At 41.2% G+C, this 14,515-nt stretch overlaps 1 protein-coding gene across 12 annotated transcripts; it reads left to right on the forward strand.

Annotated features, from left to right (window-relative positions):
• The first annotated feature begins 6,106 nt into the window (after nucleotides 1–6,106).
• On the forward strand, nucleotides 6,107–14,515 carry LOC136497342 (uncharacterized). 12 transcript variants are annotated; one of them, XM_066493137.1, is made up of 12 exons: nucleotides 6,108–6,419; nucleotides 6,504–6,680; nucleotides 6,789–6,893; nucleotides 7,386–7,556; nucleotides 7,631–7,694; nucleotides 7,782–7,835; nucleotides 8,043–8,113; nucleotides 8,510–10,184; nucleotides 10,436–10,515; nucleotides 10,714–10,783; nucleotides 10,976–11,035; nucleotides 11,371–11,790. In XM_066493137.1, the coding sequence occupies exons 2-6, from the start codon at nucleotides 6,639–6,641 to the stop codon at nucleotides 7,811–7,813; spliced, it is 414 nt and encodes a 137-aa protein (XP_066349234.1). In that variant the 5' UTR covers nucleotides 6,108–6,419; nucleotides 6,504–6,638; the 3' UTR covers nucleotides 7,814–7,835; nucleotides 8,043–8,113; nucleotides 8,510–10,184; nucleotides 10,436–10,515; nucleotides 10,714–10,783; nucleotides 10,976–11,035; nucleotides 11,371–11,790. The 12 variants fall into 12 exon arrangements, 9 of the variants coding, with proteins under 9 accessions (XP_066349234.1, XP_066349233.1, XP_066349237.1 ...); XM_066493136.1 differs by having other exon boundaries at nucleotides 8,537–10,184; XM_066493140.1 differs by having other exon boundaries at nucleotides 6,789–6,915; nucleotides 8,043–10,184.

A 14,515-nucleotide genomic window follows, 5' to 3' on the forward strand; every position in this document is an offset into this window, starting at 1 on the left:
AAAGATGCTTACTAATAATTACTATTTATGCTATTCATTATTCATGTTTACCTGATCATGTGTTTATGGGCTTGTGAATAAATTTGTTGTCACCCGATTGCTAAAAGATGACTCATTAAAAGCTAATCGCAGTTAACCAGTGTCAGCCTTTTGAGCCTCATGAACCCCATGTTATATTTGTTGAGTATGACATGTACTTACGCTTGCTTTACTTTTTAAATCTTTAGAAAAATCCCGGATAGGTACTAGATTGCTAGAGTTTGGAGGAATTAGGCTTGTGATCAACCAGTCAGTTGTCCCTGTGGAAGTGGAGTCTTCACCTGAAGATCGGAGTTGTCTTTCCATTGTCTATACTCTGAGGTTATATTTTTTATACTAATACGATATTTATTTAAGCATTGTCTTTTGATATTACCCTTATTTGTAGCTATATATGAGATTTGATTTTCTGGGCTCACATATTGTGCGTATTTGGTTTTGTTCTTAAAACCGAGTGCTACAAAGTGGTATCAGAGCAATGCTGACTGTAGGATGCAAGTCTAGTTAGAAATTGGCCGTCTTAAGGTTTTTAAATTGCTATAAAATCCTTATTCTATAAATCTTGATATTTTCCTCTCTACTATGTATCTATCCTTGATATTTATCTCCTCCTTGATGCTTATTTTAATGTCTTTGTTCTCATCTTAACCCCTTGGTTTGATATGCTTTTAGAATTGTCCCTCATCACCTTTTTACGTAATCTGAAGAAGAGTCTTAGGATTGTTACCCTAGTACAATGAGGGCGATAGTATCGCAAGTTGAGTCAATGATTGAATTGTGCATCTTTAGTGCTTGTTGAATTGTTATTATGTTTATGATTGTTTTGCATCTTTATAATGATTGCAATGATCTTGTTAGATGTTCCCACAATTTCATTTAGTTTATAGGCCTAAGGTATAAGGATCAATGTAATAAATAGTTGGGTTATGGTTTTCTTCTGTTCTCTTGATCCTGTCTTTTCGGAGCAGTCTACACTTTTTGGTTTATATCTCTATTCTTGGACAACCAAAAATCATGAGAAAATTCTACACAATAGCACATTTCAATATCTTTCTCTGAGCGCAAGCATCAGCTTGATAGCTATTTTGGTTATCGAGATACAAAAATCACAAGATGATGCATCTGTGCTGTTTGGAATTTAGAGTAGTTTCTATTGTGCACTATTTTAGACCAAGTTAGCTGCAGAATTTGGAAAAGTGTTCTATAAGGAAGTTGCGGAGAATTTTATAAGATTTCCAACGGTATAAGCTACAACTTCATTGGATTAACATAATAGGAATTACAGCTATTTTACTACGCTGTTGTTTTTCATATCACGAGGAATTCTAGATTTATTGTTCTTACCCATACATAAGAGTATCATTGGGATGACAGAACGTCTTGATATTAGTTAAATCATCTAGAAGGAGATGCAAGCTATACTTTGGTGTCTCCTAGTTTATCTTTTCTTAAGGGGGTAGCCAAGTTGAAGAATTTGCAAGATGAATTATCCTACTTTCTAGTTTGCACAGCAGAAGCGTGGTGGTACCCAAAGATGTGAGAGAAACTCAGAGTCTCAATGAGGTTTGATTAAAGGTTCAAGGGAGGTTTAACCAAGATCATCAGGATACTGATAATGCTACTAGAAGAGGTTTTAAGTTAGTTTGGATTAAGAAACTTTAGGTAAGTGTTTGAGGGAATCCAAGAAGAGGTTGAAGTAAAACCTAAGTATTAGCTTTGCTAGATCCAGACAAGAGCTTCATATCTACAAGGATACACCTTGTCAAGGTGTGGGATGTGTCCTTATACAAGAAGAAAAATGTAGTACCATGCTCATTAAGTCAACTAAGGAAGCGTGAGTTGAACTACCTAACATGCATCCGGAGTTATCCATTGTGGAGCATGGAAGTACTATCTTCTTAGAAGTAAAAGTGATATCTAGGAGGAACACAAGAATCTGCAGGACATCTTCACTAAGTTGGTCTTGAGCTTGTGTTATCCTCGTTGGAATGAAATTGGTTATGACTTGGAAAAGTGCTATTACTTTAAGGAGCAAAGTCATGGCCGATGCCCTTAGCAACAAAGAATCATGCTAAGAAGGTTTGGGTGACACCAATGACTAAGAATTATATTCTAAGTTCGAGCAACTTAGTCGGAATCTTAATGTTTTAAAGATTGGTAGTAGAATTCCCTTCTGACCAAGAGAATCATCAAGCTTCGTTGGAAGGAGGATATTTTAAGAAAGAGAACTGATATTAAAGTAAAGGTGGCCTAGTGATTGGAATTACTCGAGAGTTGTTTGGAGTACCTGTCAGAATCTTAGAATTGATTTAAGTTACTTGGAGTAAGATTAACAGGTATGCAAAGTAAAGTGAATTCTTATCAAGACGATGGCACTACATGAGGGAGTAAAGAAGAATTCAAAGACAGAGTATTCTTATCTCCTAGTCGACGTCTTCCGAATCTCGGGGATGAGATTCATCTTAAGGCGGTAGAATTGTAACACCCTAAATTTTGAATTTTTTAAAATGGAGCTAAAATGATTTAATTTGGAATTTTGTGCTCATGAAAATATAGGAAAATAATTTTTTTATTAAATTAAAATTCATCATAAGGATTAGCAACATATTTGAGCATACATGCCTTTGCATTTGATGTATTTGGTTGAGTGGTTTTGATTTAAAATTTAAAATAGTTAGAATTGCTTTTGCAAAAGAAATTAAAAATGGTTTTGAAGTAAAAGAAAAAGAAAATTTGAAAATAAAAGAATTTAAAAAGTTGTAAAAATTATTTTTAAAAACTTACTAAAATTTGCTCACTTTTATTTAGAATTGAAAAGTATGTTCAAAACTTTATTTGAAGTTGCACTTGGTTTACATTTGAATTTGGTTTTTAAAACAAACTAGAAAAGGATTTGGAAAAAAGGAAAACCCTCTCTCCCTTTTGGCCTGTTGGCCTAGTTCCAGCGTCGGCTGCCCACTCTCTCCTGTGTAGGCCTGTTTTCCCCTCTTGCGCATAGGCCCACCTGCCACTCCTGCTCCCGCTTTCCTCTTTTGCGTAGTCTGGCCCAGCTGGCCTGCTTCTCTCCTGCGCCCGCTCCTTCGCGGCGGCCCAGCCGAAGCTGCCGCGCCGTGCATCCCCTTTCCTCTCTCTTACGCCAACAGGTGGTGCCCGCCTGTCAGCTCCGCCCCTCTCCTTCCACCCATACCCGAGATGGACTCCGCCGCTGCCACGACTCCACGCCGCTCACGCCTCCTCCTATTGCCATGCCTCCCAAGCCACCGGCTCTCTTAAATAGCACCCGCCGAGCTCCGCTGCATGCCACCATTGCCTCGTTACTTCTCGAAACGTCGGGAGGAGCGAGCTGCCGCAACGCTGCCTCACGCCAGAGAAGGCCATCGTGCATGTGAGCAACGGATCGAGAGCAAGCCTTCATGCATGCGAGCAAGACCACCAAGTTGACATCGTTTTGCACATGCACGTGCAAGTCAGCGATTAAGCGCTACAAAGCCAGCAGAGTAGGTGCACAATCCATCCTGCACGTCGATCTCCTATATCCCTTCGATCTATTTTTTTTATGCTTAATCGTGTTCCTTCCTTTTGTCAATCAACTTCACTCCATCTCATGCAGCTGCAAATCGATCGCCCTGTCCTTGCTACTAGCAAGCTACATCGTGCAGCATGCAAACGAGCACCCTGATGAATATATGAAGGTCAGCCGCTCCATGCATTGATTCCTTTGCCCATGATGATAGTCATCTTTATCTTTAATCTATCGTTTGAACGTGAAGCACCAAAAATATCATTCTTGCTAAATAATCCTTTCTAAACCTTAAACTCTTGATATCTTTATCGTTTATCTCCGATTTAGTTTGTTCTTGTTGCGTTAAGCTCGTGTCGATGTAATCGATTATTTAGCAGCGAAGTTGATCATGCCGCATGTTTCACTGTTTATAGATAAATATTAATTAATTTGATTAATGTACAGGCAACGAGTTTTTTTAACTTAAAAACAATATAGGTGTCACACTTCGACATTTTATATGCAAATATTTATATGGTTTAATTAATTACAGTCACCAATGTGTTTTATATTATAATAATTTGTTTAGCTCAAATCCAAGCCATATGTAGTTCGAGTAGGTGCTCTCTTTTATTTTGGCAAAGATAAAATCTAACTTGAATTATACGATAATATATGTTAGTAAAAGATGGCTAGATTAACTCAGTTTTCAAAATAAAATGTGATTTTGTGTAATCTGGATTAATATGCTTCACATGGTTTTGCTCAATTAAAATATATCAAGCTAGTAGTTGTCCTTTTCATTTTATAATATAAAACTCCCGGTAGTCGCTTCTTTTTCACCGTAGCTCCGATTAGTGTGCTTTTCGCGTCTGTGTGTTCGTAGTGAGACGTAGATTCGTTTTACAAACTTTTCATGTTGATTTTATGATTGGTGTACTATTCTGATTTAGTTCTATTGTTTGCTTCGTGTATGATTGTATGGATGCTTGTGTGGTGCTTTATGATTTCGTCCAGTTGGTGAGATATACGCGGTGATCAAGAAGAAGAAGAAGAACGTTGAAGATTAAAGCTTACCGAAGGATCGGTGTTTTAAAGCAAGTATAGCATGGAATCTTCCTTGGTGTCCTATACACCTTTAATCATTTAATTCATACTGCATATGTCTACCTTTACTACCACTAAGGATTTCCTAGTACTTTATACCTTGTGCCTTGATTCCTATGGAAAATTGCATTGGGTAGTTTGATACTAGTGCTCAATTACAACCATGATCTTGTAACTTGACTAATGGTATATGCAATAAACATTAAAAGATGCTTTTAGCAACATAGAACAAGGGGGCTAGAGCATTGGGTTATTTTATGGTGCTCTAGATTCCTCTTCCTAAGGATTTATCTGTAAGTGATCATCCAGGACTTACAGTATAGCTCTGAGGGCTATATGGCTCTGGCTTTATCTCAGTATGAGGACCTTTTCTAGTTTGTTAGTGGTTATCTTTATTGGCGTAAGAATGGCTTGACGAATCAGGTATAGAGCGACCTCTGTCCCCATGTGTATAGGTTACGTGTCAATGTGTCATCGGAAAGGGGGACTCTATATCTGTTTGCTGAGTGAATCTAATGGCTCCAACTTATTAGACGAACCTTTGAAAGGCTTTATAGTGAACCCTGCCGACCTTCCTTGGTAGTGGATCAAGAGGCTGATCACCTCGAACGAAAAAGGTAAATCACGACTCACAGTGAAAGTGTACATCCTCTGCAGAGTGTAAAACTGGTATATCAGTCGTGCTCACGGTCACAAGCGGCCTTGAAACCCTTACGAAATAGATGATGAACACTGATGATACTGATGATAAAGATGCTTACTAATGATTACTGTTTATGCTATTTATTATTCATGTTTACCTGATCATGTGTTTATGGGCTTCCGAATAAACTTGTTGCCACCCGATTGCTAAAAGATGACTCATTAAAAGCTAATCGCATTTAACCAGTGTCAGCCTTTTGAGTCTCATGAACCCCATGTTATATTTATTGAGTACGACATGTACTTACGCTTGCTTTATTTTTTAAATTTTTGAAAAAATCCCGGATGGGTATCAGATTGCTAGAGTTTGGAAGAATTAGGCTTGTGATCAACCAGTCAGTTGTCCCTGTGGAAGTAAAGTCTTCACATGAAGATCGGAGTTGTCTTTCCGTTGTTTATACTCGGAGGTTATATTCTTTATACTAATACGCTATTTATTTAAGCATTGTCTTTTGATATTACCCTTATTTATGACTATATGTGAGATTTGACTTTCTGGGCTCACATATGGTGCGTATCTGGTTTTGTTCTTAAAACTAGGTGCTACACTTTGCTAGTATATATAATAAAAATTATGTACGTAGAGAAACAAAAACCACCTAAATATGCTATATATATCTAGGTATATAATAAATGAAAAATTAGTTTCATAGCCAAAAAAAAAAAAGAATGCCAGAATCGGAAAGTACCATAAAAAATTCATTGTACCGTAAAATGTCAATGAAAGTGTGTATACGTTCTATAATCTAGCACTCTTTCTTTCGTTGTTAACGTTGTTTGTTAGCATCAATCCGTAAGTCGCATCAATCTGCGCAGGCCGCCTGCAGTGGTGAGCCTCGTCCTAGGGAGCTCGGAGCTCAAGCCCGGCGCCTCTCCTTGCCTCGGACGCTGCCGCTGAGCACTCCACCATGGACATCCTCCGCCCGCCTTCGGCCACGAGCGAGCGCGAGATCACCGCGACGGACCTCCTCCCACGCGCTGCAAGTGGGGAGCCGAGGAGTGCGCGGATCCCGGGGGAGACCTGAATCCCCTGCCGCCGCCGTGACGCCGTCGCCTCAGCAGGGTACAGGTTCGTTCTCTTGTTCTAGATGCAAGCAGCAGATGGCCAATAGGGTTTGCTGCGTCCGTCTCACGATGGAGAAAATGTGCGTAGTTGAGGACGCCACGGCCGGTATCGCGATGCCATCTCCGTCTTCCCCGCCGGCATCTCTGTCTTCCCAGCGGCCGGCATCTCTGTCTTCCCAGCGGCGACACGCGCTCCTCCCTGCTCCTGCCCCCGGCGGTTCGGATGGCCGGTGCAGCCACGCCGCGCTCGAGTTCGCCCGCCGCGGTGAGTCTCCCGTGGAGTGATCTGCTTCATCTCCGAAGAGGTCGTACGCTCTGCTCCCTTTGCTTCCCTTTTCTTTTCCTCATTTCTTTGAGTCTGGGATTTTTTTAGTTCTCCGGAGTGACATGCGGCGCGGCGCGCCTGGCTAGCCTTAACAACACGCACCTTAACAAGACGCACACCATCACCTGGGAGGAGTTCAAGAAGAAGCAGGACGTACGCCCGCACTTTATTTGCAGTAAAAGATACTCATGTTTACAGCTTGCTTTCGTTCTTGTACTCCAATATTTAGTGTATCAACATGCTCCCGTAGCACTGACTACTGAGTCACTTGTCCTTGTGTTCGTGATACTAACTTGCTCATTGAAAGTCATGATCAAATTTTCTCTTGTTAGTTTATGTTCCGATAATGTTTTTTTGGTAGATATAATCTCAAATCATGAATTGTGAACTTTTGGATGAATATCTCAAATACACAGAGATACTTTATCTATAATATCTCGAATGCACAGATGCTTTATCTATAATGTGCTTATAAGAATGAACAAGTTCCTTGCAAAACTGAATAAATTAGACTAGAAATCTAAGCAAAAACTGAATGCACAGATGTCAATCCTTCGAGCTCCACCCAAATGGTATTGAGGGTTAAAAGTTTGATTGTATGGAAGAACTGACTGAAGGCGGGGATGCATTGCTTCCGGTGGACAGGAGACGGAGGCATGCGGTTGCGGCTCTGGAGTGTGGCAACGGTGGTGTGGGAAGCGAGAGCGCAAGGTGGCGACGGCGAGGGCGCTCCTGCACGGCAGAAGAGCAGCGACGACGAGGGTAGTGCTGCACGACACAAGAGCAGCGACGGTGAGGGGAATGCCTCAATGCATGGTAAGTATTTTGAGGCCTCAGATGTTCATATATTTTTTTCTTTTTTTGCAATTTGCAAATGTTTGTGTACATAGCTTGGACCTATCAGATTTGATGGTGTACAAAGCGAGATCGTAGGTTCACTTCAGAGAATTCTTGGTAGTTTGCTTGTGCTTGCTTTACTATTTCAATCTAAAGATCTGGCTTGGTTTATTTTCTTACCATGTGGGTTCCTTTTTATATCAGGATCAGTTTGGGCCTTACTTGGGAGATGTTGAATGTCACTGGTACCTTTCAAAGGTATGGTTTCTCAACTGGAAATAATTGTATATTTAATGTGTTAAGAGTTTTAAGGCATATAAATAATAAATATTTGTAGATAACTACAATTCTGTAATTAGTAAATTTCAAACTCCAGAATCAAAAAGATGACAATTTTTGTATGCTACAATCTGAAGACTCTTGAAAGTTGTACTAATGTTTGATCCATTCATCTGCATTCTACAGAGTATCACTAAATCAACTGGGAGGACAGGGACTATGGCTGTTTAGCCCAAGGAACTAATCCATTCAAACAGGTTGCCTATTGTCATAATTCAGAAAATGATATATGTCCATCTTTATCTACTGATGAAATCAATTGGCCAACTGTATTGAATAGCCTCTGTTTTGTGTAAATGAGTAAAGCTAACTTGTACTACTTGCCAAAAAACTTTGTTTCATGAAGAGAAAACATTTGATATGGATAGAGTTAGAAATTAAAGTTTCAGGTGCAAGAGTCAGATAGTGATTTGATGACATTTGTTTATTATGATTGTACATAAAACTGCACTGAATTGACTGAGCATGGCAAATTTTTAATATTGTGATAACCTTACAGCCTCCATCTTTAATAGGTCCATGGGAAATGCTAAGTCTTATGCATCAAGCTGTCGTTTGGTTGTTTTAATTTGCATGTTTGGATGTTGCCACAGGGATTTTAAGACAAAATTACTTAACAGGGACGGAAGCAGTTTTCCCTTCAGGAGGAAGAAGGGGATGGGGAGGGTGAGGTTGACGGGCGGGGCCCGTCGGCAGTGGCATTCATTATGCGTACCTTTAATAGTTAGTCGTCATAAAAGCTATATTGTCATATTCCTTGATTAAACTGACATAGGTCGTTTGTGTTCAGGGGTGCTGGCTATGTGCCTATGTCAATGGAGCTTCATATTTTGCAACATCTCTCTGATGTTGTTGTTTAGATTAATCATGTTCTGAAACTGTACAACCTTATACTGTGTATCATATTCTGGTGAGTAACTCTTCTGTTTTCAGCTATCTTGCTTCTTCAACTATTAAGGCAGAGTCACAATGAGCGACCAAACTAATGAAAAATGTCCACTTTGCTTGAACAAGATGGATTTGACAGATAAACAACTGAAGCCATGTAAATGTGTCTTTACTGCTTGAGTACCATCGCGGTGTACAGACAATTTGTTTTATGTTTTTCCATGGTCTTTATTTATTTGGATGTAGTTCATATCTTATCTCTTAATATGAATCCTGCACCCAAACCGCGGGCACCCGCTAGGGCCACGTCACCCGTTAACTGGCAAACCGTTGGATCCGGCGGAAACACGATATGGACCATTGGATCGGGCTCGTCGCGGGTCTCCAACCCATTAAGTCATGAACCCAAAAGGTCACGATTGTTCGCGAACCCGCTCGGCAGACAACCCGTCCCCGGCGTCGGCACGTCTCCCTCCTCCCGCTGCTCCATCATCCCCTGCCCCTCCTCCCTTCTCCCCCGCAGGCACTAAGGCACAGGTTGAGCACGGCGCCGGCGTGTCTCCCTCCTCCTGCTGCTCCATCGTCTCCTGCACCTCCTCCCTTCTCCCCCGCAGGCACTGAGGCACGGGTTGAGCAGGCAACGCCAACAGCACTTGGAGCGGGCAAATCGAGTGGGGCACGGGCGGAGAATGGAGCGTGGGGCAGCGGTGCAAGCGCCGGCTAAATGGCGGCGCGAGACACGTCGACCTCGCCCGGCCATCCAGCCACTGCCGCTGCACCCCCGCCTGGCCAGCGAGCTGCACGATGGTGACGGCGCCACGCATGCCCGCCCCCTCCGCTTCTCCCTGGCTTTCTCCCTTGCGCCCTCGCCTCCTGCATGCCCGCACTGCCTCTAGTCGGCGGCGTGTCCGCTCCAGGTCGGCCAGCGTCACCGCGCTAACGCCCGCCCTTCCTCTCCTCCCCCGGCCCGGCGCGTCGCGGCGTGGCAGGCTGCGCCGCCGAACCTCCACGGCGTGTGCGAAGCTTCGCACGGGCGAGCACAGACCTGGCGGCGCAACGGTGCAGGCGGCACTATGCGCTGGTCGCTACCACCACTTTAGTGGCCGTCGATTTCGTGGGTTCGTCTTCGTCTTTGCCTGTGTCTGCCCTGCCATCGTCTCTTCCCTGCGTTCTCCTTCCTCTCCATCACTCCATGGTCTCCAACTGCTGTCTCCTCAGCCCTTGCTGTTCTGTGCCATTGCAGTGCTCGATGAAATGTCCAAAAGGAGTATGCTTGCTAATACTGGTTGCTATGCTAATACTGCCTACCCATGTTTGTAGGCTTCTGCCACCACGACCTTGACCTGCGCCACGTATCCCGTCCGACGCCGTTCTTTGAGTGTAAGTGAATCAATACCTTCTCTCTCAGTTGCCTTTAATTTAGTGATTCCGAGTTTCCAGCCATTCTTCGCAATGCTGATTACTGTTTCATTTCGATTAAATAGTATTTTTACTATCTTTGTCAGATATGAATTCTTTTCCCAATTCATAGAGCAAACATTCCATAATCTTAGCAGCATATTATTATATTAGTTTCTTGGTGTTGGCACCATTCCATCAATTTTTGGGTGTTCCTGAATCCTCTGATGCAGGAGACGCCGACAAATCACTTGGCCTTGCACAGCCGCTTAAATTGTAAAGGTCGGAGTGAGGCGAATGACAGTGATTATAGGTAAAAAAATAGCATGCCACATACATATTTACTGGACAAATATTTATTGGAATTATCCCTTAATTAACATTCCACAAGGAGACCAGTCCATCTTTAGTTCTTCACAAGCATCGCGTGGACTCACATACTTATCTACCATATACACATATTTCATTGCTTACTTTTGTATTTATATGCTTGGTTCTATATACGGTGCAGGCTCAGTGAGCTTGTTCTACAACTCCTGGATGTCATATGTGATAATATGCAAGATTATACCTCAAAGAAGGTAGGAAATAAAGAACTATTTTTTTTAGAATTTGCACTTAACAATATGTTATTGATGCCGCATCCCTTCTGTATGTACCGAGCATTATAAACATGTCATAACAATGAACTGGGTTTTCCCTGTTTACTGTATATGCCTCACATACTTTGAATATGCTAAGCATTTAGCCACCTAACATATTTTTTTATGCAGTTGGAATGAGGCAAAAAAAAGGATGGGTTAAAGTAACATACTGGAATAGCTTCGAAACTGGTAATTTGTACCAACTTTTTGCCTCCTGTTTACTCTTCTGATGGGCTATTAGTATATTCAAACTGAGAGGCCGAAGTGCAATGTCAATTCATAATTTACGTCACAAAAATAGGCTTACTGCTGACAATTCAGATTCAGTGATGTGAACACATAATCTTCAAGGATAGTACAAAAAGATCCAACACAAGGAAATGAACTTGCATTTTCTTATGCTAAATCACAATGCTGAATGCTTGCGAAGAAGAGAACAGGAACTGCCTTTGGATTTTTTTGCTTCGCTGTAATACAGCATTTATCTGTACAACGATTGTTCCTAAATATCTAACATCTCCCAGCGAGAACAGGTATGTGGCAACCATGGTAGCAGGCGCTTGCCGACTGGCACCAGTACGTTCCGCCTAGCTCGGTCCCCGGACTCGCTCCGGTCGGCTGCCCGCTGTGGTGCCGCTATCTTCACCTCAGAGTTCTTGCTTCGTCTCCTTGGAGAGTCCTGCAATAATCTATTTTCCAAAACCTTTTATAGTTCCTCGATCTGCATTTCCATTAACAGTTAAGTACACAGCTTAGGTATTTAGTTATATCAGTTAGATAGTTCAGTTTGTTGTACAAATGGCTAGAAACCAGGTGCAGATTAGTTTCCATATGCAAAATCAAAAAATTTCATTTTCTTATTATTGTGGTACTAATGCCCTTTGTGCTTTACATGTCATCATGTGCTAAAAAAGCATTGCTTGTTACTATACTATTCATATTCAGTCAAGTTCTTAGGACCCTACTATTCAAACTGAAATGTCAGAGCATCAGGCAATTCGTTATGCACCTGCTTGCTGTATATTAAACAAATCAGTTCTTTGTATGTATAATTACCTCCTAACCTGCTGTATCTCATTTATAATTTTTTTAAAAAAAATAATTTGATTGCATTTCAATCATATTATACTTCATTACCATTTTTTTTGTTATTTTTAATCTGCATACTGGGTTGTTCGTTTCTAGAACTAGAACCAGGCCAAATATTTTTTTTTTCACGAACGTGCCATGTACCACGTATTTAGCTCCAAGAAGGTGTCGCAGGTACTATCCAAACTGAACAAACCTGTGTATGGGTAAAATATAGTGCTCAAAACACTTGTACTGTGCTCTTCTATGCAGCACTCTTTATCTGAGATGGGCATTACTTCTATCCAATTTTTTGAGCGAATATGGCAGGAGTTCTGTTGTTTTATTAAGTTGAAAGCAAAGGTAGATATTTACAATGAATTGAGAGTTATTGACTTCCTACACTACCCTGCTAAAAACGACGACAAAAGTAAATCACAAAATTTCCATTGACTTTCACGGTTTCATCTACATATGTTTCTGTATATAATAATAGAATTTGTAGGTGCCTCCAAGAAGCCAATGAAGGTACATGTACTAGGAGCCTGGAATGTTCTTTTTCTATCTTCCTAATTTCTCATTCAGATTGAAGCCTGGCTTAGTGGCAGTCTAAATTTCTGACTATAGTACAGCAAAATGTCATATAGTAGTGCGAGGAAAATTATAAGTAATCCCAAAATGAGTATGGCAATTCCACCATCCACCATTGTACAAAGTGTGTCATTTTAACCCTTGATTGTCAAGTGGGTAATTCTAGAAAAACAGTGGAATTGCTTTGGAAAATCTAATCCTTCATCTTGCTATGTTTATCTACTTTGGTAATTATAATATATAACCTTTATGCAGTGTGCTATTTCGCACCATCGTGCAATTTATTGTTAAATCCATGATTTTTTATGATAAAAAATAATTTTTATTTTGTATTTATTTGGAGCTCATTTTCCATTTGAGATCTGTTGTTTATTATTATTGACAATAAAGAGCAAAGGCGAACTATCAGCACGGGATGTAGCACCAAAGGCACAACATAGCTTATCAGTGATGACCTCTCAACCTATTGCTTTAAGTTATTATGATGGACTCCAATAACTGGACGATCTAGTAGGGCGCGGCAAAGCCACTCCTGGGTTTCTAGTGTTTGCTAAGACTCTTCTCAATAATTGTAAAACTACATTATCATAAAGTAATTATTCTATATGATTATATTTTCATTTCTCATACTAAAAAAATGGGTAATAAACACCTGGAGTTATGTGTTCTCTTCATGGTTTGTGAAGCTCATTTTGTGTTTTTCGACAATGGGAAAGACCAAGAGATGTCAGTATTGCTCTTGTTTAGTAAATACTAATGCAGTATGTTGTGCCTGCGGTGGAGGCCTATTTGCTTGGTTACAAGGCCAAAGGGATTTTTTTCCTTTTCTTTTAGGGACAAAGGAGGGGGTTTAAGGAGTTAAACTCCAAATAAGACCGAAACAAAACTCATGCATCTAAAATAAAATGAAGCGCACCAAATTAATTTTGAAATATGCCTTTGAAAGGGATGTGGTTAAATGTTGAACTCAAGAGTGGCGCGAATTCAACCAAATTTTAGTTTGCATGGAAAATGATTTTATTTTGAAGACTTCTCGTCATGGAGATGACTTGGTCAATAGCGTGACAAGAGATTTTATTGTCTTTTGGTTGTTTTGATGTGTATGTACAAAATGTTGTTGTAGCGTTAGCTTTTATTACTTGTTTCCTATATATTATTCTAATCGCTACCATGTTTGCCACATCAAAGATTTCTTCCTGCCAATATAAAATATTATCTTAGCCACATCATGGAAAGGCTATACAGTAGAGTTTGTGAGCCTGCGACGACGCGCTCTCCGTGACTTTGCTTTTTGGATTAAATGTCACTTTAACGTCGGTATTTAATTTCACAATATTGTTATCTTATCGTGTGATCCGTATGTTTTTAGTATACAAGTTTAGTTGTCCCGTAGCTAAAGTTCTAAAAAGCGATATTAAGTGGCTGCTTAAGCGCGCTGAAGCGCTACGCGGGAGGCTGCCGCTTCGCTTCGGGCCATAAGTGGCCCCTAAGCGGCATCGGCGCTTCAGCAGACGCGGACGCGCGCGGAAGCCGCTGAGGCAGAGAAAGGCACCGCAGAAGCCCTGCTCTGTGGCCGCTCAGCGAGCCAGCGACCGGGCGAGAAAGGTAGCGCGGGAGATGAATGTGCGCGCCGTGCAGAAGTTCCAATCGGGCGCGCGTTGTGCATGTAAGGAAAATAGACCCTAGGCCCATTTACTTTGGATTTTGGTGTTTGATGACCAACACAACTAAATTGGACTAATGAATTTGCAAGTGATTGTTTTGTAGTTCAATAGGGTGCAAGACATGACTTGGACAAAGGCGACATGAAGATCCGATGATCTACACCATAAGCAAGTCCTTAGAAGCACAAGAGAAGACCCAAGATATCAAGCAAAGTCCAAGCACAAAGAAAGGAACCAAGCCGTACGTAAGATCGTGAAGAAACAAGCTCACAGAGGTGACCGGACGCTGGCGGAAAGTGACCGGACACTCCGATCAAGAGGCTCGGCAACAGCAGGCGTCAGCAGC

This window comes from Miscanthus floridulus, chromosome 12 (genome assembly GCF_019320115.1).
Source record: "Miscanthus floridulus cultivar M001 chromosome 12, ASM1932011v1, whole genome shotgun sequence".
NCBI classification, from domain to species: Eukaryota; Viridiplantae; Streptophyta; class Magnoliopsida; order Poales; family Poaceae; genus Miscanthus; species Miscanthus floridulus.